The sequence below is a fragment of the Diabrotica virgifera genome, chromosome 4, assembly GCF_917563875.1.
Source record: "Diabrotica virgifera virgifera chromosome 4, PGI_DIABVI_V3a".
Lineage (NCBI taxonomy): Eukaryota > Metazoa > Arthropoda > Insecta > Coleoptera > Chrysomelidae > Diabrotica > Diabrotica virgifera.
Window position 1 is genome coordinate 28,547,589 of NC_065446.1, and position 25,350 is coordinate 28,572,938.

Consider the following 25,350-nt stretch of genomic DNA (forward strand, 5'->3'; position numbering starts at 1 on the left):
GAGTACCTATTCGTTACAAATCGTTACTTTTGTAAAAAGTAATCATTTACAGTATTCGTTACTTTGATTACTTTTGTTACTTTTGTATTTGAGTACCGGTAATCATATCGAGAATCGTATTTCTCAGTAGGTAGGTATTTTGTATAGGTATTCCGATATAACAACGACCTTCACCGATCTGTTTTTACTCGCTGGGATATGACTAGTAGAAAGTAATTAAGTGTACTGGTTGTAGATATAATAGTCGTTACTCGCTCTGATACGATTGGTACGAAGTAATCAAAGTAGATACAATAGGGCTTTCATCGATTGTCATTTGTTTCGAGCCTCTGTCAAATGTCGTATAATCCTTGTATAATATTAATATACACGGATTATACAACATATTATGACAGAAGCTCGAAACAAATGACTGTGAATGAAAAGCCCTATAGTCGTTACTCGCTCTGATACGATTAGTACGAAGTAACGAAGTAATCAGAGTAATCAAAGTAATCAAAGTAGATACAATAGTCGTTACTCGCACTGATACGATTGGTACGAAGTAATCAGAGTAAGCAAAGTAATCTAAGTAACGATTTGCCTCTCTGTATAGTAATCGTTACTTTCGGTATTCGTAAGTAACGAGTACTTTGTAACGAATAGATACTTTTTCAACATCTCTAGCCAGGTGCTGTTCACGCGCCAGCGAGTGATATCGTTACTTCAGTCAGGTGCCGTTTAACGAAATGGCAGGACGGGCCTCGTCTCGTGGGGTTTTGTGGAAATTTATACAAAATCAGTGCAAACTCGTTACTGGGATATTTTTGAAATCGCTCATCACGAATATCATGACGACGAGGGCCTTAACGCACTTGGTGCAAAGGATGGCTTGGTATTCTGGAGTTTTATGGAAATTCGAAGCAAAATCAATGCGAGCTCGTTACTCGGAGGTTTTGGGGCCTCCCATCACGAATATCATGACGAAGACGGTCTTAAGGCACCTGGTTCAAAATCGAATTGGTGCACCGGGCACCAGGTATCTTAGTGACCATCACCGACATGATATTCGTATTCAGGGACCTCAAAAACCCCGTTTAACCACTTTACACTGATTTTGTATTGAGTTTTCACAAAACTTCCGGAGACAATGCTCGCCTTGGATTCCAGGTACATACCTTGGAAACCATCGCCGTCATGATATTCGTGATTAGTGACACCAAAAAACCTCGAGTAGTAATATTGAACTCATTTCCGTCAATTATTTCGAATTACGGAGTTATCATTTTTTCGTCACTTCGAAATGCATTTTGGTAAAGTTTCTGTAGAAATAAATATTCAAAAATACTTAGTTGCAAAGGCGATTAAGAAACCTTTCAAATTATTACGTCATTCCGCCAACACTGATGATGGCCATTTAAAAACTAAAATTGAAGTTTTTTAGATTTTTTTTTAAGTTGTCTGTTTCTGAAATAATTAATGTACCTATTCCATACTTTTGCATCATACTTTAGGTATACGTTTTTCCAGTATTTGTTGTTTACTATTTCTTTATTATCTATATTTTAATTATGGTATTTTTAGAATTTGTTTTAAAATAAGTTATTGCTATTTTGTAGTACTGGTTCTCACATGGTCTTTTTAACATTCAAATTATTTTACAGGTTATTCTGGACAAGTTAATTTTACTGGAAAGAACTAGCAGAGACATTCAATATATACTCTACAATGAAAAACCAGAAAATGTATCTAATTATCAGATCCATAAGGAAATTCAAAGATTGACAAAATCACTAACTACCTCAATTGAAAAGATAAATAATTCCTCCAGAAACTCGCAGTTATGTCAAAACAACGTTGTTAAAAAACTAGAGAATATTATACATAAACGAAATGACACAGTTAGTTCTCCTCAATTCTTACCTACATCAACAATAACTCCTCTACAAAATCATACGATAAGAGAATCTGTTGCCAAAATATTTGGCGAAAAGCCCAAGCCCAAGAGGAAATGCAAGCAGAATGTAAGGAATCTAATAGATATCACAGCAGGTGGTGATTGTGAAGAACAAACGAAAAATCCAAGAAGGCCCGCTAGAAAAAGGAAAATGAAGTATGATATCGATATAAGGACAGACCTTAATTCAGATAATAATGGGAACGATGATGAAGATGAAGATTACACTGATACGACAGCTACAACAACAGAAGAATCAACAACAACAGAAATCACAACTTAGGTGTACCTTAAAAGTTAAGAGCAATCAGTTTAAATTCACTTCATCTTATTTTTATATAACTGTTTATTATTATTACAATTTTAGATATATTTTTTGCAATGATCCAAACAAAAAGCCAGTATATGTATCTTAAATAAATAAATATACATATATCTTTTATATATTACCATAATTTTATCAGTTTTATCATATAACAGATGTTTCCAAGGGCGGATCCAGGACCGATTTTCGGGAGGGGCCATGAACTTTTTTTTGGGGAAGTGTACCGGGGGGCCAGGGGGTAATTTTTAAAAATTACGGTTAAAATGGTGAGTTTGAAGGCACTTTTTACACACTTTTGAGTTCTATAAAGACATTCAAAAGTTATCGTTATTAAAGTATTATTAAAGTTGTTACCGATTCATCCACATTTCTTCGGATCCAAGTGCAGTTCTTTCAACAAGTTTAATACTATTTTTTCCAATGCTTCTCCTGTCACTCTGTCAGGCCTTCTTCTTCCCTTCTTTCTTGATTTTCACTAATAATTGTTTTTATTATGTTCTCATACGCGTCAATTAACTTGACAAAGTTTTCACGAATGTTGTTATTGTGTATGTATTTCAAATTTAGATAAAGCTGTTCTACGTGGGATACGTCGGTTATTTCGTCAAATATGACAGAGTAATAATTTGCACTTTGAACATGATTCATGTTTTGTTCAATTATTTCTTCACCACAACATGTTAATAATTATTGATTTTGACTGGTGTTACTAAGGTATGTTGCTGCGGATAGGTGTCGTTGAATAGTCTTATCTCCTGATGAGATTTTAAATCTTAACAATTCCCCTTATCGCTAGGTCCAGCATCTTCGTCTAGAAGCAGAAGGCCATCATCATGACAGCCTCTTAGAGGAATATTTTGTCGACCTAAGAACACTATAGATAGACTCTACTATTGATCGTAGTCTTTCTTTATTTTCTTGTATCTGTTTAGATCTTTGAGAGTCTTTCTGGTTTGACTGACTTTTGCGGGTTTTGATAACTTTGTAGAAAATCCACCTAAACCTTAGCGCACTCCTTGTGATATGATGTTTTTTCATGGATTTGTATGGCTCCGTCTTTGCCCATGAGTTTGGCGAAAGATGTTAAAGGTTTCATGAGAAGGCTTTCGGCTGTCATCCCTTTATTATGACCATATTTTTCATTAGAAAAATAAAATTCAATACTTGTAAAACAATCCCTTTTGACTGTTCGAAAATACCAACCAACTCCTTTGTTATAAGTTCTGGTGATCCAAGTAACGCTTCATTTCTTTTTTATTCTTTGTGTGTATAGAATATAGAAATTGATAGGATTTTGATGGCAAGATCGTTTTAACAATTGGCACTTATCTATATTTTGATTTATAAAACATCATATGTCATTCTTGAAGCTTCTGTTACTGCTTTTGTTCAATTCTAGTCCAGAAAACATATTTATCCCCTGTTTTATACATAATATTATATGTGTTTGAAACTAAGAACATTTGAAATGCCAATATATAAATTTATATTTTTTTAAATTCTCGGAGGGGGCCATGGCCCCATGGCCCCCTCCCTGGATCCGCCCTTGGATGTTTCTATATTAGAAGAAATAAAAAAAACTTACAATGAAGAAAAAAAATCTAATTTATGGTAATATGTATAATAAAAAAATATATACCATCATATTATAAGTTTGTTACTCCATTGTAAGTTTGTTTAAACTATGGTAAACAGCCAACAACTTTATACAGCCAACAACTGGGATTTTTCCTTTTATTTTTTTTATAAAAAAAATTCAAAACAGTCAAAATATCAGATTAACAGTTATACATAGCTAAACATCTGTGTTTTAAAGATGCCATTTTTTAAAAAGTTGTAAGATATAAACTGTTGTTTATTATTATATTATGTACTTATGCTGTGAACTTGTAAATAAAACTATTTGTATGTTTATTTTTAATGTTATACTAACAAAATTGTGTATTAAACAGTATTATGCAGACAGTATTTTTTAATTTAATTACCTTTAAGAGATAAATGAAATACAGGGATAAGCGCGCTAATAACCGGCAAAATAATGCAAACGATGGAAAACATATTAAGTTGTGAGATAAAAAGAAATGAAACTAGTCGAGGTTGGAGATTTAGCGATACAAACCTATACGCTCTGAGCTTCGCTGGTGTCGCTCCTGGCGGATTACTAATTCAACTTTCACCGGTAATTTTTAAATTTATTATTTAATTGTTATCGCTTAATATTTACAATGCAAAAAAGTAATTAAATTGTAATCGATTTTTTTAAGATTTTGCTAATTATTTTGACGTTCTATTGATAAAATATGAATTTTTTACTTCGGATACTTTCACAATTATCGTGTAGATGGCGCAGATTAATTTATAATTACATATTACGGAATATTAAAAAAACTTAAATTCAGCATTTAAAACGTAAGTATATTTAAGGTAAAAATATATACCACAGCTTTGACCAACTAATATTTTTTATAATTAATGTTTTTAATTTTAATTTTAAATTAATCACTTTGACATTTATGTCAAATTTCCGGTAAACGTTTACAGACTTGCCACTACTGGCGCTCGCGAATTTGTAAATATCCCCTCTACGTACGAGCTCACAGCGTATACGCTCTGAGCTTCGCTGGTGTCGCTCCTAGCGGTTACTAATTCAACTTTTACCGGTAATTTTTAAATTTATTATTTAATTGTTATCGCTTAATATTTACAACGCAAAAAAGTAATTAAATTGTAATCGATTTTTTTAAGATTTTTCTAATCATTTTGACGTTCTATTGATAAAATATCAATTTCTTACTTCGGATACTTTGACAATGATCGTGTAGATGGCGCTAAGATTATAATAGATTATTTATAATTAGATATTACGGAACATTAAAAAAACTTAAATTCAGTATTTAAAACGTAAGTATATTTAAGGTAAAAATATATACCACAGCTTTGACCAACTAATATTGTTTATAATTAATGTTTTTAATTTTAATTTTAAATTAATCACTTTGACATTTATGTCAAATTTCCGGTAAACGTTTACAAACTTGTCACTACTGGCGTTCGCGATTTTGTAAATATCCCCTCTACGTACGAGCTCACAGCGAATAAACTTACATTCTATTTATTATTTCCCACCTTTAGACATATCAGATGCAGATGAGTATGTCAACTACAACTGTCACTGCCACAGTGGCAGTTGCCAAACTCGTTCGATACGTCTAAAGGTGAGAAACAATACGTAGAATGTAAATGTATAGGTTTTTATCGCTAAATCTCCTACCTCCACTAATTTCATTTCTTTTTATCTTACAACTGAATTGTTTTCCATCTTTTGACATCTTTCATTTCAGATCAACGGGATCAACATGTAGACAAGGCGAAAACGGCGGGTTCTTTGGAGAAAATATTCCCATGAGATTTTTTTGCATAATCGCATTCGTGAGACATCCCAGAATAAGGTTCAAGAAGTCGCCCACGTGAAAAGTGGTCCAAATTTTTTTAACAATTTTTTTAATAAAATTGTAAAAATCAATATTTTTGGCCGAAACAAATTGTGTTAGATTTTTTGGACCATTCTGGATAAAAAAGGTCTCTTATAATTTTTCTCTAAAGTTAATCGTTTTCGAGGTAAAAGCATTTTAACATTGAAAAAAACGAAAAATGGCGATTTTCAAGGCTTAATAACTCGGTTAAAAGTTATTACTATGAAAGTCAGAAAATAACTAAATCAAAGTTTAAAGCCCCCCCTACAAGATCGTGAAGAAATTGTTGTCATTATTTGATTACTAAGCTGTTATTTTTAAGTAAAAATAATGAGCGACATGCACGTATTAGGCGGCCGTCCATGATGAGTGCGAAAGAGATGCCGTTCAGGCAGTCCAATGGCGCATCTCACTCGCACTCACATTTACAGCCGCGTCAATACGATCTTACCACTCATTATTAATAATTAAAAATAACAGCTTAGTAATAAATTAATAACACAAATTTCTTCAGGATCATGAAGGGAGGGCTTTAAATTTGATTTAGTCACTTTCTGACTTTCATAATAATCATTTTTAACCGAGTTATTAAGTCTTAAAATTGGCCACTTTCGCGTTTTTCAAATTTTAAATTGCTTATAATTCGAACACGATCAACTTAAGAGAAAAATTATAAGATACTTTTTCTGTCCGGAATGGTCCGAAAAATCTAAAAAAAAATTCTCCGGGCCGAAAATATTGATTTTTGCAATTTGAATAAAAAAAATTGTTAAAAAAAATTTGACCACTTTTCGCGTGGGCGACTTCTTGAACCTTATTCTGGGGTGTCTTACGAATGTGATTATGCAATAAAATCTCATGGGAATATTTTTTCCAACGAACCCGCCGGTTTCGTCTTGTCTAATGTAAGAGCAGCTAGATTCTGCTGCTGAATTTGCTACACATGTTTGATGAGACCTTCACCGATCTGTTTAAGGGCGTAGGCGCAAAATTTCGCGCCAAGATGATGCAAATGCATCATTTTTTCCAATCCTGAGAAAACTAAAGTATTTTTGAAAAATTTAAATGCAGAATGAAACACTACATTATTACCGAGGGCCGAAAGTTCCTTAGTTTCCAACAAAAAGTTTCCTTTGAATGAGATTTTTTAAATTAAAAATCACACTAAATTTTCTCTTTTTTTCTTCACCCATGTAACTTATAAAAAAATATACTATAGAAGTTTTCAGGAACTCTCGGTTTTTCAGTTCTCGGTAATAATCTAATCTTTCATTCTGCATTTAAATTTTTAAAAGATACTTATTAATTTTCTCATAATTCGAAAAAAATTAATCCGTTTAAAAAGCAATAGCCCAAAATTTTGCACCTACGCTCTTAAATAGTGGCTAATTTCCCAATTAAAATAGTAACTATGGTAATATGGTTATGGAATTTATTGATAAATCTATATCACATCTTAATTTGTTATTCTTTAACGTGACCTCCATCAATTATAATAAACTTATACTTTCTCAAAACAAAATCACAAAATGTGCTTCCCCACAATATGTGTTTTCCCACTATAAATAATATCTTAATTATTTTCATACTGTATAGTGTAAAGCTGAAACTTAAATTTAGTATTTCTGCCATTTAATAATAACGAAGAAATATTTTTTATTAAAGATAACAAAAGCTATTATTTCATACTATCTAAATCTCTCGGATTTTGACTTTGGATTTTTATTGTGCAATATAGTAATTATTGTGGCATGTGTGGGCATTATTGCACAATATTGGTTCAGTTGTGGTGATGTATTTTCCTCACTAGGTATATGGTATAGGATACCTGGTTATTTCCACTGAATTTTGAATATTCACTTGTCTTCACATTTTCTCAAAATCTTCACAGAAATACTTCAAATTTACTCTTTGTGAACTACCTAAGACCTTATGTCAATAATAAATTGCATCAATGAAATGCAATCTTGTTTTATTTTAATTCTGGCCTTGGTTTGGAACCTTTAGCCACGTAATTAGTAATGAGTAATGTGTAGTGTATGTTGAGTAAATGTCTTGTTACTTAGTAAAATCAACTTCATTGTCTTTACAAAGAGACTCTTATTGAATCCGAATATCTGCTGTCCCTCAGGTGAGTATCGATCACACAAGGATAGGAATTATTTTCATTTAATAAATTTTTTAATGAAGAAAAATCTCCCTCCCTGCCAGGATTCGAACTCATGGCTTTTGAGTCCAATGGTAAGCTTCTTTACCACTGAGCCACAAAGGGGGTTAGAATAATAATTGAAATCTCAATCACAATAAATATAATCATTACCTAAAATAGATGGTACCCAAAAACTTAAAATATGACTTACCTCTACTTTTGCACTGTTCTGAAAAATGGTTTGTGCCTTATGTGTAAGTTGTGCAAAGCAAGAACTTAAAGTGCATAGCTTCTGACGAACATTGAAGACCAGGTTAGGTTCCTCGGATTCCAATTCACCTAAAATACAGTTTTATTTATATTGAAAAAATACCTTTTTTAAAAAAATATTTTCTGATCCTAAAGGGTACGCCCTTTAACACATTCACTGCCTATTGAAGCTACAGTATTTCTCATGATCATCTTTCAGTGCGTCACAGTTTTTCGATTTCTTTCTAACGCATTAAATTGTATGTGACAGAAAAAAAGGCACGTCGGTGACATTTTTATAACATTTATTCTAGTTATTCTAGTTGTCGATAGATAATAAAAAAATAATTTTTTTTTAATTAGATAATAATATTACAAATATAATCTGTATAATTTATAAGACTATACAAATCAAAGAAAATACCATTTTATAAATGCAAGAAACACGTTTGATTGGTTTTTATTCCAAATTGAAAATAAAATGTGACAACTGTCAGATTTAACTAAAATGTCATGTTAGAATAAATGTCATAAATGTGTATTATCACGGACTTACCCTTTTTCCTATCATTTGTTACGCACTGAAAAATGATCATGAGAAATACTGTAGGAGCCATTCTGTTAAACTACATCCTACTGAAGTAACCATATCACAAGCTGGCACGTGATCGACTAGTCTAAGAGCTAGTGAACCCTCCGACTAATGGTCGTCCTGTAAGGCTAGAAATTTGTATAGTGATAATTCATAGCACACAAAGGCTAAAAACCATGACCTGGCAGGCATCAGCCCTACAAGGTGAATCGAAAAGTGCATAGTTTAGGGCAGCGATACTCAACCTTTTTCTTTCCTGGGCCACATAGTAGCTATTGCCACAGCTTGCGGGCCGCAATTAAGATGAAGTAGTATACAGGGTGTTCCATTGGGAAACGGAAATACTTGAATAGTGAATAGAGGTACATGAGGCGGTTCTAGACATACTAAATTTATTGCTCCTCCGACTTTATAACCTAGTTACAGGGTGTTCTATCGATTTTGCCCAATTTCTTTCTGGACCCATAACATTAGAATCACCTTGTATATTTTTTTTGATATTTGGTACACGTATGTCACATTTAGAACCCAAACCATCCAATCATTTAGAACCCAAAACTAATCAGAAGAAAAATCCAGGTCCAGATTAAACAAAATTATAAATCCATTGTGACCTTGAAACAACATCCTGTATATTGAAATTTTCAAAACCCGTTTGCACATTTGAAAAGAGCTTTAATGGAGCTTCCATTTTTTGCGCAGACAATTCAATGACTTTTTTTTTGAAATTTTTAAGAACTCGTACTTTCAAAACAAAAATTTCGATATAATTATTTCAAAATTAATGTCATTAAGTTGTCTGCGCAAAAAATTGAAGCGAGCAATTAAATTTAGTTTTTATGCTCTTTTTAAATGTGCAGACGAATTTTAAAAATTTTAATATACAGGATGTTGTTTCAAGGTCACAATTATTTTATGTTAATCCGGACCTGAATTTTTCTTGTGATTACTAAATGGGTCGTTGCAATATAGTAAATAAGTATTGATTATTTTTAAAATAAGTATTTGTTCATTAACTTTTATAAGTTATTATTAAAAGTTAATAATACTTTGCTTTTCAGAGTTCTTAAAAATTTTAATACAATTTAAAATTCAAGTCATTCAATTGTCTGCCTCACTCCCACACACGCCTCAAACACATCGGCACACTATCAAATAATTAGAGAAAACACGTGAAAGACAAATAATTTGATCACAGGGCCCTTTAGTTAGCCTTCGGACCGCATAAAAAACGCTAGAGGGCCGCAGGTTGAGTATCACTGGTTTAGGGGAAAAATAAACTTTCTCCTGTAAAGTTTAAACTTAAGTATGTGTTTGAGTAAGTCATTTAGAAGAAATGTGTACAATGCCAGCCGATTCTGAACAGCTTAAGACCTTGCCAGGCGAGGGGAGAGATTAGGGTTTTTTCCTAAAATTATTTTTTTTGCATCGAACAAAGCTTTTTAAGGTTTTTTGAATCATGCCAAACCGAAAAGGTCTTTAGTGACTTTTCTCTTAGGTTAATATTTTTTGACATATATGAGCGATTAAAAAATTTAAAAATCGCGAAATCGGCCATTTAACTGAAAATTTCAATGTTGCCAAGGTAGGTAGGTAGATATTCTTTAAATGTCGATTGATGAAATCCTGAAGAATTTTTTGCAATACAATATCAAAAACCCCCTTGTTTTTAATTGCTAATCAAGCGGGCGCGACACTGTAGTATAAGTGAGGACGTTTGAGTTTGCATAAATTCATTATCTCGAGAATGGGCAAATTTGAAGAGAAATCCTCGGACAGATCCATTTTTAAATTAGGACTTTTTGGCATATATATAATACTAGTGACGTCATCCATCTGGGCGTAATATCTTAATCGATGATTTTTTTGAATAGGAGTAGGGGTCGTGTGATAGCTCATTTGAAAGGTTATTTAATTCTCTATTCAGAGATATAAACATTAACATAATGATTTATACACGATGTACAAAAAAAATTATTAAATTAATTTACACAAAAAGAAGAAAAATTTTTTGCACACCATTTGTATAAATAATTAGGTTAACGTTTATATTACTGACTAGAGAATTAAATAACCTTTCAAATGAACTATCACACGACCCCTACTCCCATTCAAAAAAATCATCGATTACGTCATCATGCCCAGATAGATGACGTCACTAGTATTATATGTATGCCAAAAAATCCTAATTTAAAAATAAAAATCGACCTGTCCGACGATTTCTCTTCAAATTTGCCCATTCTCGAGATAATGAATTTATGCAAACTCAAACGTCCTCACTTATACATTGTCCCGTACTTATACATACTTGTACAGTGTCGCGCCCGCTTAATTAGCAATTAAAAAACAAGGGGGTTTTCGATATTGTATTGCAAATAACTCTTTGGGATTTCATCAATCGACGTTTAAAGAATATTTACCTACCTTAGCAACATTTGAATTTTCAGTTAAATGTCCGATTCAGGGTTAAAAATGGTCAATTTAGCAATTTTTAAACTTTTTAATCGCTTATATGTCAAAAACTATTCACCTAAGAGAAAAGTCACTAAAGATCTTTTCTGTTTGGAATGACTCAAAAAATCTAAAAAAAACTTTGCTCGATGGAAAAAAATAATTTTAGGAAAAAAGCCTAATCTTTCCCATCTCCTGGCAAGGTGTTATGCTGTTCATAATCGCCTGTTATTGTACACATTTCTTCTAAATGACTTACTGAAACACATACTTAAATTTAAACCTTACAGGAGAAAGTTTATTTTACCCCCTAAATTTGCACTTTTCATGGTACAGGTCATGTTTTTAGCCTTGGTGTGCTATGAATTATCACTAGACAAATTTCTAGCCTTACAGGAAGACCGTTAGTCGGAGGGTACACTAGCTCTTAGACTAGACAGTGAATGGGTTAAGCCAGGCAAAATGCCCTCACTCCCGGAAATCGATTTTTTTCATCTTTTTATGTTCTATAATTCTATATGATTCATATTCAGCACAATTTTAGCCCACCACCCCTCCCCTAGCCCCAAAAAGTCATTCTTTCATTTTTATTTTGTTTTTCGTAGGTTGCAATTAATTTAAAAATTTCAAAAATTCAAACGCATAGTTGTGGCTTTTACAAAACTTGTCTATTTTTATAGACCTCAGTGGCGGCTCGTGGCTTTAGGGACAGGGTCGGCAAGGTTTTTGTCTCCTCAGATGGGTATACCATCTAATTAAAAGGATTCAATCATCATAGGAGATGTTTTGTTTTTGATTATTTTTGTTTTTTCACTTAGATTTAGAACCTAAACATGTGTATAAATTAACTTTAGTCTATGTTGTTTGGAAGTAGCAAAATGGGTTATAACATCATCGTAAAATTTATTAGTGCGTTGGAGAGATTTTAATAGTTTTTTTCTATTGACTATTTGAGGAAAGCTTGACATTCTCTTTTGTTTTATGGTGTTTCGACAATACGTTTTGACTCTTTTGAGACAAGAGAAATCCCGTTCATTTAAGGCAAAAGTTGGTGGAAATGAGAGAATTCATGATAATAATAATTTATTAATTTCGGGAACAGTTTGTTGCAATGAATTTACTCTGGGCTAATTAGCAAAATACAAGGAAAAGTTATTTACCAGCAATTTTATTGCTGGAATCGAATCTTATTATTGTATGTATTAATAATATAGGTATGCAAAGTCCGCAGATAGTGTGCTACTTTTTTTATAAACAAAATGGCGCCCGAAAATCGTGTTTTTTTCAATTTTTGCTCTATAACTCCAAAGATTTTAACTTTACACCAAAAACACACAAATAAAAATTGAATTAAATTCTGCACAGAGACGTGTTTTTCCCGATTCAGTTCGAAGCAAACTTTCCCCGGAAAAAGCGGGTTTTTCCAACAAAATCTTTAATTTTCAACTAAAATTTTATTTATTTATTTACGGGTTTCCCCAATTTAAAAAAAATATACATATATAAACAATAAGTAGAAGTAAAAGTAGTATTAGTAAAGTCCAGTAAAACAGTAAAAGACTAAAAATAAAATTAAATGAATTAAATGAAAGTGTGACAGCATAAAACTGTAGTAAGTACATTACAATAAAACTAAATTTAACATACACACAATCCACGTTATGCAGTGACAATACATAATAATATAATATAAACTGACATTAATCAACTAACTACAGACAATAAAAAATTAACACATTACATAATACAAAAGCATTATCCATGGCAAAAATTAACAAATCCACTGAAAATATAATATTAAATATTAAGCATAAGTGCTGACCGGAAAAATTGATTTTAGTCGGTTTTTAAATACTCGACTGGAAGAAAAGAATAAATCGATGTCCAAATCATTCAGGCGACTTAAAGTTCTATCTATTGGTGAGTTAAGACCATAGTTTGTTGAATGATGAGGTACATGGAACAAGTTATTATTTCTCAGATTATGGTTTGGAATATTAAAGTTTATTAATTTTAATAAATCAGGACAATTGATTTCACTATTTAATAGTTTATAAATAAAAGCTAGATCATTTATAATTCTACGGTCTTTTAAGGAGTGCAAATTGAGATCACTACGGATGATGGTATAGTTGTGGTTTAGTTCAGTAACATTATATCCCAATCTGTATGCTGCAAATCTTAAAAACTTATTTTGAACTCTCTCGAGACAAACAACATGAACATTATAAAATGGTGACCAGACAATAGAGGAGAATTCTAATATACAGCGTGTCTACTTGAGTTGGAAACATATGGGAAACTTTTTTATTATTAATTTTACGAAAAAAAGTTATTCTTTATAAAAAGTTCTGCATGTCCCAAAACCTAAGATTCAATTATCAGATATCAAATTTTCTCAATATTATACGAGGTATGTCAAAAAATATGAATTTCGGCTAAGGGTAAAGTACCTTTATTTCTCTCAATATCGAAAATTCTTATTATGAAAAGTTGTTTGGAAATAAAAACCAAGCTCAAATATGTAATTACATGCTTCTAATTGGAAAAAAATATTTTCCAAATTTTTCTCAAATTTATTGATACTAACTTCGTTTTTATTCATTACACATACGATAACTCTTTTATTATTACTTTTACGAAAAAAAGGTATTCTTTATAAAAATCTCTGTATGTCCTAAGACCGAAGATTCAACCAACAGATATGACATTTTATTAATTTTATACGAGTTATGTCAAAAAATATGAATTTCACTCAAGAGTAAAGTACCTTTATTTTTCACAATATTGAAAACGGTTATTAAAAAAGTTGTTTAGAATTAAAAACTATGTGTCAATATGCAATTACATCCTTCTAATTGAAATACTGTGAAATATAAAGGTGCTATAATATTGAGCGAATTTCATATTTTTTGACACACCTCGTATAAAATTAATAAAAGTTGATATATCATGGTTGTGTCTTAGATTTTAGACCATGCAAAGTTTTTTATGAAGAATAACTTTTTTTCGTAAAATGAATAATAAACGAGTTATGATATTTGTAATAATTAAAAACGATGTTGGGTATCCATAAATTTGAGAAAAATATTTTTTTTTCAATAAGAAGCATGTAATTGCATATTTCATCTTAGTTTTTAATTCCAAACAACTTTTTATCATAAGAATTTTCGATATTGAGAGAAATAAAGGTACTTTACCCTTAGCCGAAATTCATATTTTTTGACATACCTCGTATAATATTGAGAAAATTTGATATCTGATAATTGAATCTTAGGTTTTGGGGCATGCAGAACTTTTTATAAAGAATAACTTTTTTTCGTAAAATTAATAATAAAAAAGTTTCCCATATGTTTCCAACTCAAGTAGACACGCTGTAGATATAACCAATGGTGAGTAAACAGCCTTTATTGTATTAAGGGAAAGATCAGCACAACTGCGAAGTATATAACCCAATACTTTTGAAGCCTTTGCTGTCACATAGTTAATGTGATCCACAAACGTTAAGTTTTCATCGAATATTACTCCTAAATCCTTTACTGTTTTAACATAAGAGAGCGCTTTACTGTCGATGACATATGATGATTGATATTTTTTTGCAACTTTGTGGAAGCTAATGAAATGACATTTATTAATGTTTAAAAAGAGTCTGTTTTTGTTACACCACTCAACTAAATTGGTAACAATTTTAGGTAAGTAATTGTTAATCAATATTTAAATAACTTGGTAATGTAAAGCCCTTTTCGTATAGATTATAATTCCAGAAGCCCATGGAAATTGAATAAACAGTTTAGCAACAATTGAATTGTTAATTAAAAATTTACGGTCGCTATAGTAATGACAATAATTATTATGCATAAGAATAACTATGATTTTTTCATAACAAGACACTATACCTATCTAATGTACTTTACAGAATTGAAATTGGACTATTTAAGCGGTCTCAGGAATATTTTAAAATTATTAACAATTTTTTGGGTTATAAACAAATAGAATATCTCGGGAAATATTAAACTAAATTAAATTGTGAAAACGGTATTCGAAAGACAGCGGCAGGACGCTTCTTTTAAAAGAAAAAAAAACGTTTAATTATGACAAGTGGTTCCTGAGATACAACCAGTCAAAGTTGACCGGAATTTACGGCAAAGATATAAACAATAGGATCATAATTTTCAAACCATCACCTTTTTATTTTTGTCCTCTTTCTCCACACCAATTTTCATATCTTTAAAATACTCATAACATATATTATTATAATAAAAACTATCGATAATACGTGTGAAAATTGCCAAAAATAGCAAAATTCCAATCAAAAATTAGGTTGGAGAAAATGTAACCCTCAAAGTTCAAAATCGGTATACGTTAAAAAAATGCATTTTCTCGGCTTCCCATGGAGCAATTTCCTTCATTCTTTTTTTGTTCCCTAATAACTCGAGTAGAGCCATCGAACTAACGTATTATTAAATGTCAAACTTGCTTTTGTTTTGTCATAATAGATTATTTTATTTATAAGAACAGAAAACTACATATTTTTTCCAGTTGTAGGCTTTTTTTAGATAAACTTACTACAAGTGTACCTTTTAAAGTTAAAAACATAAATATTCTCATTTGAAAGCTGTAGAATTATTTAAACAATTTTTATTTAAACAAATTAAAATTTTGTGTTATAATAAATAAATTAATTTATTATAACCAAACAAAAGCAAGTTTGACATCTAATAATGCGTTAGTTCGATGGCTCTACTCGAATTACTTGGGAACAAAAAAAGAATGAAGGAAATTGCTCCATGAGAAGCCGAGAAAATGCATTTTTTTAACGTATACCGATTTTGAACTTTGAGGGTTACATTTTCTCCAACCTAATTTTTGATTGGAATTTTGCTATTTTTGGCAATTTTCACACGTATTATCGATAGTTTTTATTATAATAATATATGTTATGAGTATTTTAAGGATATGAAAATTGGTGTGAAGAAAGAGGACAAAAATAAAAAGGTGATGGTTTGAAAGTGATGGTGATGGTTGAAAAGGTGATGGTTTGATCCTGTTGTTTATATCTTTGCCGTAAATTCCGGTCAACTTTGACCGGTTGTATCTCAGGAACTACTCATCATAATTAAACGTTTTTTCTTTTAAAAGAAGCGTCCTGCTGCTGCTTTTCGAATACCGTTTTTATAATTTAATTTAGTTTAATATTTCCCGAGATATTCTATTTGTTTATAAGCCAAAAAATTCTTTATAATTTTAAAATATTCCCGAGGCCGCTTAAATAGTCCAATTTCAATTCTGGAAAGTACATTAGATAGGTATAGTGTCTTTTTATGAAAAAATCATAGTTATTCTTATGCATCATAATTATTGTCGTTATTATAGCGACCGTAAATTTTTAATTAACAGTTCAATTGTTGCTAAACTGTTCGTTCAATTTCCATGGGCTTCTGGAATTATAATCTAGACGAAAAGAGCTTTTACATTACCAAGTTATTTAATTATTTATTAACAATTACTTATCTAAGTTTTGATGAAAATTAAAGATTTTGTTGGAAAAACCCGCTTTTTCCGGGGAAAGTTTTCATCGAAGTAAATCGGAAAAAACACGTCTCTATGCAGAATTTAATTGCGGTGAATTTGAGTGTTTTTGGTGTAAAGTTAAAATCTTTGGAGTTATAGAGCAAAAATTGAAAAAACACGATTTTCGGGCGCCATTTTGTTTATAAAAAAAGTAGCACACTATCTGCGGACTTTGCATACCTATATTATTAATACATACAATCATAAGATTCGATTCCAGCAATAAAATTGCTGGTAAATAACTTTTCCCAAAAATGGCCTATTCTCCGATAATAATCAGCCCAGACTAATTGCAGTATATAAAATTATACATATTTTGTAACTTATCCCATCTTCCGAAAATAGTTGGATCAGCATATAAAACTTCTAATTAATTTCCTTATTTTATTTGATTAATTAAAGAATGATGGATAATTTTAATACACTTGTCTAACAGATATTTTGAAAATTCTTTGGCGTAACTTTAATCGTTAAAGAGGTCAAAAATTTGCAAATCTTCATTTGAAGAAATGAGTATCTATTTGCATAAGTAATAATAGTATCAAAAATTTAGCTTTGTTATTCTATTTTTGGAATAAATAATGTCAGTTGACTGATTTTGAATTTTGAACAACATTGAACATCACATCAGTTTGGGTAAACACGTTCTTAAAAATATGTAAAAAAATATTAAAAGAATAATCATTTAATAAAGTTTTCAAACCGATTGCTTCACGGATCGAGATATCATCAATTGCAAGATTGTCGCTTTTGTTAAGGAGTTACATAGGTCTTGCAAGTAAAAAAAAGTGACCTTTAAAAAAATTATATCTTGAAAACTAAAAATTATTTTTATTTATAATTGGAACGTGTAAAAGTATAGTACTTAAGGTACTCTCAAAAAAATTTTCAGCCAAAAATATTCATTTTTGTAGGGTTGACTGCAATTTTTCGACAACAGTCCTTTTTTGCGGTGGGCAGCATAACTAAGTCCAGTCTCATCTGAAAGATCCGAGAGCTGAGAGTACTACAAACGAACGTGGGAACGGCGAGATTAGCACATGATCTCGCCGAGGCTGCCGCCGTAGAAAAGAATATCGACGTGCTGGTGACGGCGGAGCCAAACCCAACAGCGGCTAAGAAAAGAGGATGGTTTGTGGATACGACTGGAAGGGCCGCTGTACGAATCTACAATAGAAAGCTGCGAGTGTATGAAATTAAACCGAAGGAAGGATACGTGATCGTCCGGATGGAGAATATGCAGCTGGTCTGCTGTTATGTTTCTCCGAACATAACAGTGGGTGAGTATGAGAGGAAGATGGACGAGATCATGCAGGAAGTGGGGAATACAGGAGGAGAATGCGTAGTGCTGGGAGACTTTAATGCAAAAGCAGCGGAGTGGGGATCTCCTATCACCGACACTCGCGGCAGGATACTAACCGACTGGGTGGGTACTCTGGATCTAGTAGTACTGAACACAGGTCTGGCGCCTACGTTTGTTAGGAGAGGTACAGGTACGTACATCGACGTGACTATGGCGACACAAGGAATAGCGGCGAAAGCAAGAGGCTGGAAGGTTTTACCAGACTACACCGGAACGGAGCATCAGTACATCGGATTCTCGATAGTCGGGGCGGGAACTACTAACGCAGTCCGCGCGTCTGGTACGTCGGGAGGCGGATGCGGCGATGGAAATGACTGGAAAGTATACGAGGAGCTGATCAAATGGAGAGTTAGCATGATGCAGGGTCAATCACCGACAGTCGAAAACCTGGAGAGGGTAATTAAAGAAGCGATGGAGGGAAGCAGGAGGAGTCGCCGAGATATAAACAAGATGCCCTACTGGTGGAACGCGGACATCGAGACACAAAGAAATGAATGTATAGTCATGAGAAGAAGGCTAACGAGAGCAAGGGGCAGAGCAGGAGTCGATCCTGATGTCATCGAGGAGATCGAGGAGGAGTACCGCCTACGGAAGAGGGAACTCTACAGGAAAATTCGTGCAGAAAAGAGAAGGCACTGGAGAGAACTGTGTGAAAAACTGGATGAGGACGTCTGGGGTCAAGGATACAGGATCGCCATGAAAAAGTTCCATGCGTACCCCTCGTATGAAATGCCTATGGATAAGAAGCTCGAGGTAACACGAGAGCTCTTTCCCGCGGGCAGGTGGCATGGTGTACGGAGAGACGAGGAAGCTGAGCGGGCTGTACCCTTTACCATGGATGAACTTGTCGAGGCATTGGGCGCACTTAAGACGCGCAGGTCCCCTGGTTTGGATCAGATATCACCTGAGGCGGTGAGGTGTCTAGGACGGGCGGAGCCCGCGTGGCTTCTGGAGCACATGAATGCACTGCTGGAAGCACAGACCTTTCCTGAGCCTTGGAGGACATCGAAGTTGGTACTGCTTCCCAAAGCTGGGGAAAAGTATCGACCCATCTGCCTTCTTCCGTGCGTCGGTAAGCTGTATGAAAGAATGCTGCGGGGACGTATCGATGGCATGATTGAGAGGTCGGGAGGCTTGTCCCCGAGGCAGTTTGGTTTCTGTAAAGGCAGAAGCACGATTGATGCAATCGTGAGTGTATTCGACGCATTGCGCAATAGAGGGGATGAACACCGTTGGGCGGCCCTGTTGTTGTTCGATGTTAGGAATGCATTCAATACGCTGCAGTGGAACGAGGTAATGAAGGCAATGGAGAAGAGAGAGTGTCCTGGATACCTGATGAACGTGGTAGCGGAATATCTGTCTGAAAGAAGAATTATGGTGGAGAAAGGCACGATCGTGGATGTGACGGCAGGTGTTCCCCAGGGATCTGTCTTGGGCCCGACGCTATGGAATCTAGCATATGACGGGATTCTGAACTGTGAATATGGAGAGGGTACGTCTCCCTTCGCATTTGCAGACGATCTCGCTGTGCTGGTAGTGGCGCGGGACGAGCCAGATCTTAAATACCGAGTACGGAAAGCAGGCGGCGTCGTGAAGAAATGGATGACACAGCATGGACTGAAACTCGCGGCAGAGAAGACCGAGGCCATCATTCTGAAGGGGAAAAGGAACAGGCAAAGTGTGGAGCTACAGTGTGCAGAAGCGTGTCTAACACCCAAGAAACACATAAAGTACCTAGGAGTAACGATGCACCAGAATGGAAAATGGGGGGAGCACGTGCAGGTGGTGACCCGGAAGGCTGCAAACAGTGCGGCTGCGTTGGGGAGGGTGATGCCCAACATTGGAGGACCCAAATCCGAAAGGAGGAGGGCCTTGCACGGTGTTGTTCAGTCGATCGTCCTCTATGCAGCCCCAGTCTGGAGTGAGGCGGTAGGGATACGGGCCTACAGGGGGCTCATTACACCAGTGGACAGAACAAGTCTGCTGCGAGTGGCATGCGCCTACAGGACTGTGTCTGCCGCAGCCTTGTGGGCCATCACTGGATGTGTTCCGCTGCATGTGTTGGTAGTAGAAAGAAAAGAACTGTATGAGAGAAGAGACCTTGAGCTTACTATGGCCGAGAGAAGACAGGAAAGAGAAAGGTCAATTGAAAGATGGCAGCAAGAATGGAACAACATGGAGCATGTGGCACAGTGGACAAAGATGCTGCTTCCTAACTTAAAGGATTGGATGGACTGTGGTCACAGGCGACTGGACTATTTCCTGACGCAGGTGCTCACAGGACACGGGTGTTTTAGAGCCTACCTCTCTAGGTTTGGAAAGGCTGACACTGACGAATGTCTATACTGCAGACACCCGGACACTGTTACACATACCATGCTAGAGTGCAACAGATGGATAGTAGAAAGAAATAGAATGGAAAGAGAGACAGGTGTGAATTTTTTGACAGTGCGAGAAATGATTGAGAGAATGATTGAAAATAAAACTGGTTGGACTAGCATACACAACTATATCCGTGTAGTGATCAAGAAGAAAGAAGAGGAGGAAAAACAGCTGTACCAACGATAGGGGTGAAATATATGACGAGTAGAAGGCAGAGGGAATAAGTTTTGACGAGAGGCGAATAAGTGAGATATATTGTATGAGACAGACTGTGGGAAAGACGCTCAAAACAAAAAAAAAAAAAACCCAATCTTGGGACCAAAAAAAGGGGGAACGGGGAAAATGAAGGGCCTCCTTGCTTACAGTCTGTGGATAAATGAAGGTAAAGTGATTCGGAAGCGATGTCGACCTTGCAGCGGCCATTCCGTTTTCGGAGCGCTGGATGACAGAGGAGGGTCTGGTTTAGCAGGTAGGCATTCGGCGTAGCCTCGGCGACGAGAGAGCGTTTTAAAGCACCTCGGGAACTATCGCTGGTACTACGACGAATGAATCCTGCACTAAGGTCAGTCAGGCGGCGTTCTGGACTGAGGTGTCTTTTGAAGATTCCAGACCCCCCTCTTTAAAGACGAAAAAAAAAAAGTCTCATCTGAAATCAAAAAATCAAAAAGTTTCTTGTAGTTTATACCTCTGGCTAGTGAATGAACGAAGGAATTAAAAAAAAAATGAAATTTGAAGATTTTGCACAGGTTTAAACACATTTTCGACCCCAATTTTTCTCATTTTTTCAAAAATTACCATTTTTAAAGTAGTTTTTTTATAAAACAAAAACAACTTCACCTAACTAAAAAAGAATGTGTGTGTGTACTTTGTACGCACGTAAGAAGTTATACTTCTATTATATGATTTAAACGAAATTAATATACTTTTTATTTATATTTTGTTTAAATATTAAACTAATTTATACTTACTACTTCTCAAACATTTTTATTAGAACAGTGCCAAAAATTAAAATAATAAAAGAATAAAACACACACAAACACATTAAACAAGCCACAAATGATGTCTGAACATTAATTGTCGAAAATTTTTTTAACTAAATACGTATTTTCTGAAAATACAATTATATAATAAATATACTTACAATCATAAAAGGTATTAAAAAAAAAACAAAACAAAAAAAGTTTCTATTGGGACTCGAACCAGCGCTGATAAGAGCGGTTGGTATTGGAATTCATTCGCCTTCTCCGCTTAGCCACGGACAGTATGTGTCATTATTTACGAAGATCGACTAACTAAACGGACTAAACTTGTGATATTTTGATATTTTGAAAATTGATCAAATTATTTTAATTTTGAATTGAAATGATTTAGAATTGAAAAAATACAACAAAACATAGAGTAAAAAAACAATATATTAGGTGAATATTGATAGAAATTTTGATGGTAATCAAATTATATAAATAAAAGTATTACATAGATACTATGTATTTTGGCAGATTAAATAGGTAGGTTTATATCCATGATACATTAACAATTATTACGTACCTGTTGCTTTTAAAAACTATTTAAAATTCACTACAATATTATAAACTTTTTTGTTTCTGTCCTCACAACAATAAAACTAATATATTATACATTTGTTTACCTTTACCTCCAAACCACAGCTGCCATATCGGATAATTTTTGACATGTCATTTGAACATCCAATCAGAACAAAGTTATAATGCGCATGCGCCGGGCTGATAGGTTTTAACATATAAAAAAATCACCCTCTATCGCCGGTAAAGAAGTATAACTTCAACAAGAATTCCTTCGTTCATTCACTAGCCAGAGGTATAAACTACAAGAAACTTTTTGATTTTTTGATTTCAGATGAGACTGGACTTAGTTATGCCGCCCACCGCAAAAAGAAGGGCTGTTGTCGAAAAATTGCAGTCAACTCTAAAAAAATGAATATTTTTGGCTGAAAATTTGCTTGGGAGTACCTTAAGTACTATACTTTTACATGTTCCAATTATAAATAAAAATAATTTTTAGTTTTCGAGATATAATTTTTTAAAAAGTCACTTTTTTTACCCGCAAGACCTATGTAACCCCTTAATAAAATTAAAAACTTCCAAAAGCTGTTAACGAAAATCTGCTACAGTGAAAACTAACTGAGATTTAAAATTCCAAAAGCTACTTATTTCATAATTAATTTCATCCTGAGCGCACTATCAGCAGAGTACGTGGCTTGGTACGTGCCTTGCTGGTGTCTGCCCATCACCGATCGGCAGATTGGAATCTGCCGGACTTTGCCATTCAAATACGGGTGAAATTGGGGTGAAATGTATAATTGGTTGCCTATCGGCTAATATTTCACAGCTTCTTTACAAGTAAATCGTCAATCTAGGAACGGCTTGAAGTCCCAGCCGAAGCGGATCTTACAAAAAAAAATTCACACAATCGCAATCGGATGCATGGCTGGGATTATTAATTTTAAAAGTCTCTTACGCTCAGGGATCACTTAACGTATCGGATTGATCGAATTCTTTTAAAAACAGTGAATAAAATTTAGTCTGTATTATCTCAGATATTTTTTTTATTTTACAGAAACAAATATTATCAACGCTGATTAAATTAAATATTTAGAAAATCTACAATGTGTACATAAATGTGTGGGTCGGCACTGCCGCCCCTGTCGACCTTGACCGGCCGCCACTGATAGACCTGTAGATTGAGTGAAGATAACCTAAAAATGCTTTTTTTTTGAAAAGCGAACTTTTTATTTAGATGTCTGCACAGGGCTAATTTTTTTATTTTGTTTATTTTATACAAAATTTAAATTTCTGATTTTTCTATGAGATGCGCCACTTTAAAAATAAGAACTGTTTTTGGGGGTTTTTGCGGGATATTCTAGATTTCGTAGATTTCAAAATAGATCAAATCAAGGTTTTTGTAGGTTATATTACAATTTGAAGTAAATGAGCTCTTTAGAACATTGAACCCTTTGGGCGATACACCTTTCATTATCATCATTCCCATGGTGGGTCTTGGCCTGTTCTAGAATCAGTTCCCATTCCTTGCTATCCTTGGTCTTGGTTTTCCAATTTCGTACTTAACTAAGTCATCTTCCATCTGGTCCTTCAATCATACTTTAGACGTGCCTCTTCTCCTCATTCCATTCTGTCTTTGGTTATAAATGGGTTTTGACGGCTCTATCTCTTAATTCTCTCTAAGTGATTTTGCCACACTGCAGCCTATTTCTTTTGATGATGTAAAGATTAGGTTGGTTCGAAAAAAAACTTTTTTGAAGTTATACTTCTTTAGGCGCGATTGGGAGTGAATTTTTATTATTCTGCGCGCATGCGCACACCGACAGTATGGATTTTGTTGCTAAATCTTGTAAGTGATATATGTATCAGTCCAAAAAAGGTGTGGAGAAAATATATTAGTGTGTTTAGTAAATATAGAGAATCTTTAAACCACCAAACCTAAACTTTGAAGCTAAAGAGTATTACGAAATTATCAAATGGAACACAAGTACACTGACTCCTCCTCCACTCTTAAGAACATTGACTAATCAAGAGATAAAACAGTATGTGAGCAATTACTTCAAGCCTGTTATGAGTTTAGATGCTTTCCCATGCCATACATAGGCAGTTGAAAGATGCATTAAGCTAGTGACGAAGCTTCAAGTAAAGTGTGTGGATGCAGTTCCAGATATCCACATTAGAACCGCATTATTGCACCGTTCAGCGATTTCAACTTTGACATTGGGTCAGGATCATGTAATACAAATTCTTCTGAACAATGTCCTGACTTAAAGACTTCTGATATCTCAATCAAGTACAATTGGTCCTTGCTAAGAATACGCTTGTCACCTTTTGAAATCTCACAATCGATAGGTTTAAAATGAACCACTGGTAGTCTTTAACAATCAGGTAGGGCCTTTCCAATCAGTCCGGAATATCCTATTGGGCTTGTTGTATTTCGATCTAAGTGTTGGAAAAGGCAGCGGAATGGCAGTTCGTTGTAATGGAGAAGACAAATACTCCATTGTAGAGGTCTTCCCACATGTATCTCTATTTGTGGCTGCGCATGCTTCGCTGGCATTCGTCACTCTCGCCTCGCCTCTCGGTAGGCTGCTGTTTTTGACGAAGCTGCGTGACCGAATTCCACATGAATATCAAAATTTATCTTATATGCTTGGATTTTAAATATATTATTGTAATAGAATTAAACTATAGCATCTATTAAAGTTATATGATTACAATGTACTAAACAGTCAAACTTTGAAAGTTTGCAAAAACTACAAATTTTACTCATTTTGTATTACGACCAGAAGATATGAAACAAATGTATAAGTGCACATATATTAATTTTACATTACATGTAGTTTTTTTTCTTTTATGGCCTTTGGGAACTGCGCCCATTTAGGCAGCAACACTTCTTGAAATCGACGCCTCACCATACACCAAGACCATTACGAATCCATCTCCCAATCCATTACAAAAACAATCCAGGGTAGGTAAGGGAAAAAAAACTTTTCGCACCCAGATCGTTCAGGGTGACTAACCACATACTAAGTAGGGATACGGGGTATTATTAATTTACACGACTAATTTTATAATCTAAAGTTTCAATTTACACGACTTAACTTAATTTAGAAGAATCCTAAAGATTGACGGTTTGTTCAAAGCTAAGCTTTGTTTTTAAACCAAGAGGAGTAAACTAAAAAGACAGATTCACACCCAAGAAAGTCACTAGAAATATCACCAAATAAATCTTCTTTTTTAGTTGATCATATCGGCCTTTAAAGGTAATCCATAAATATTATATTAAACTAATACTTCGCAAAAGAGTTCTAAAAAGAACTG

General features: G+C 34.0%; 2 protein-coding genes across 2 annotated transcripts in view; one reads left to right on the forward strand and one right to left on the reverse strand.

Moving 5' to 3' along the window:
- Positions 1-4,226, forward strand: part of LOC114349339 (uncharacterized) — a 57,819-nt gene extending 53,593 nt beyond the window's left edge. The window contains exon 8 of the mRNA XM_028299680.2: positions 1,644-4,226. Within this exon, the coding sequence (XP_028155481.2) occupies positions 1,644-2,219 (576 nt within the window). The 3' untranslated portion in view covers positions 2,220-4,226. The remainder of the gene's footprint in view (positions 1-1,643) is intronic.
- Positions 1-25,350, reverse strand: part of LOC114349341 (uncharacterized) — a 184,270-nt gene that overhangs the window by 154,180 nt on the left and 4,740 nt on the right. The window contains exon 2 of the mRNA XM_050648096.1: positions 8,095-8,222. Coding sequence (XP_050504053.1) covers positions 8,095-8,222 — 128 coding nt within the window. The remainder of the gene's footprint in view (positions 1-8,094; positions 8,223-25,350) is intronic.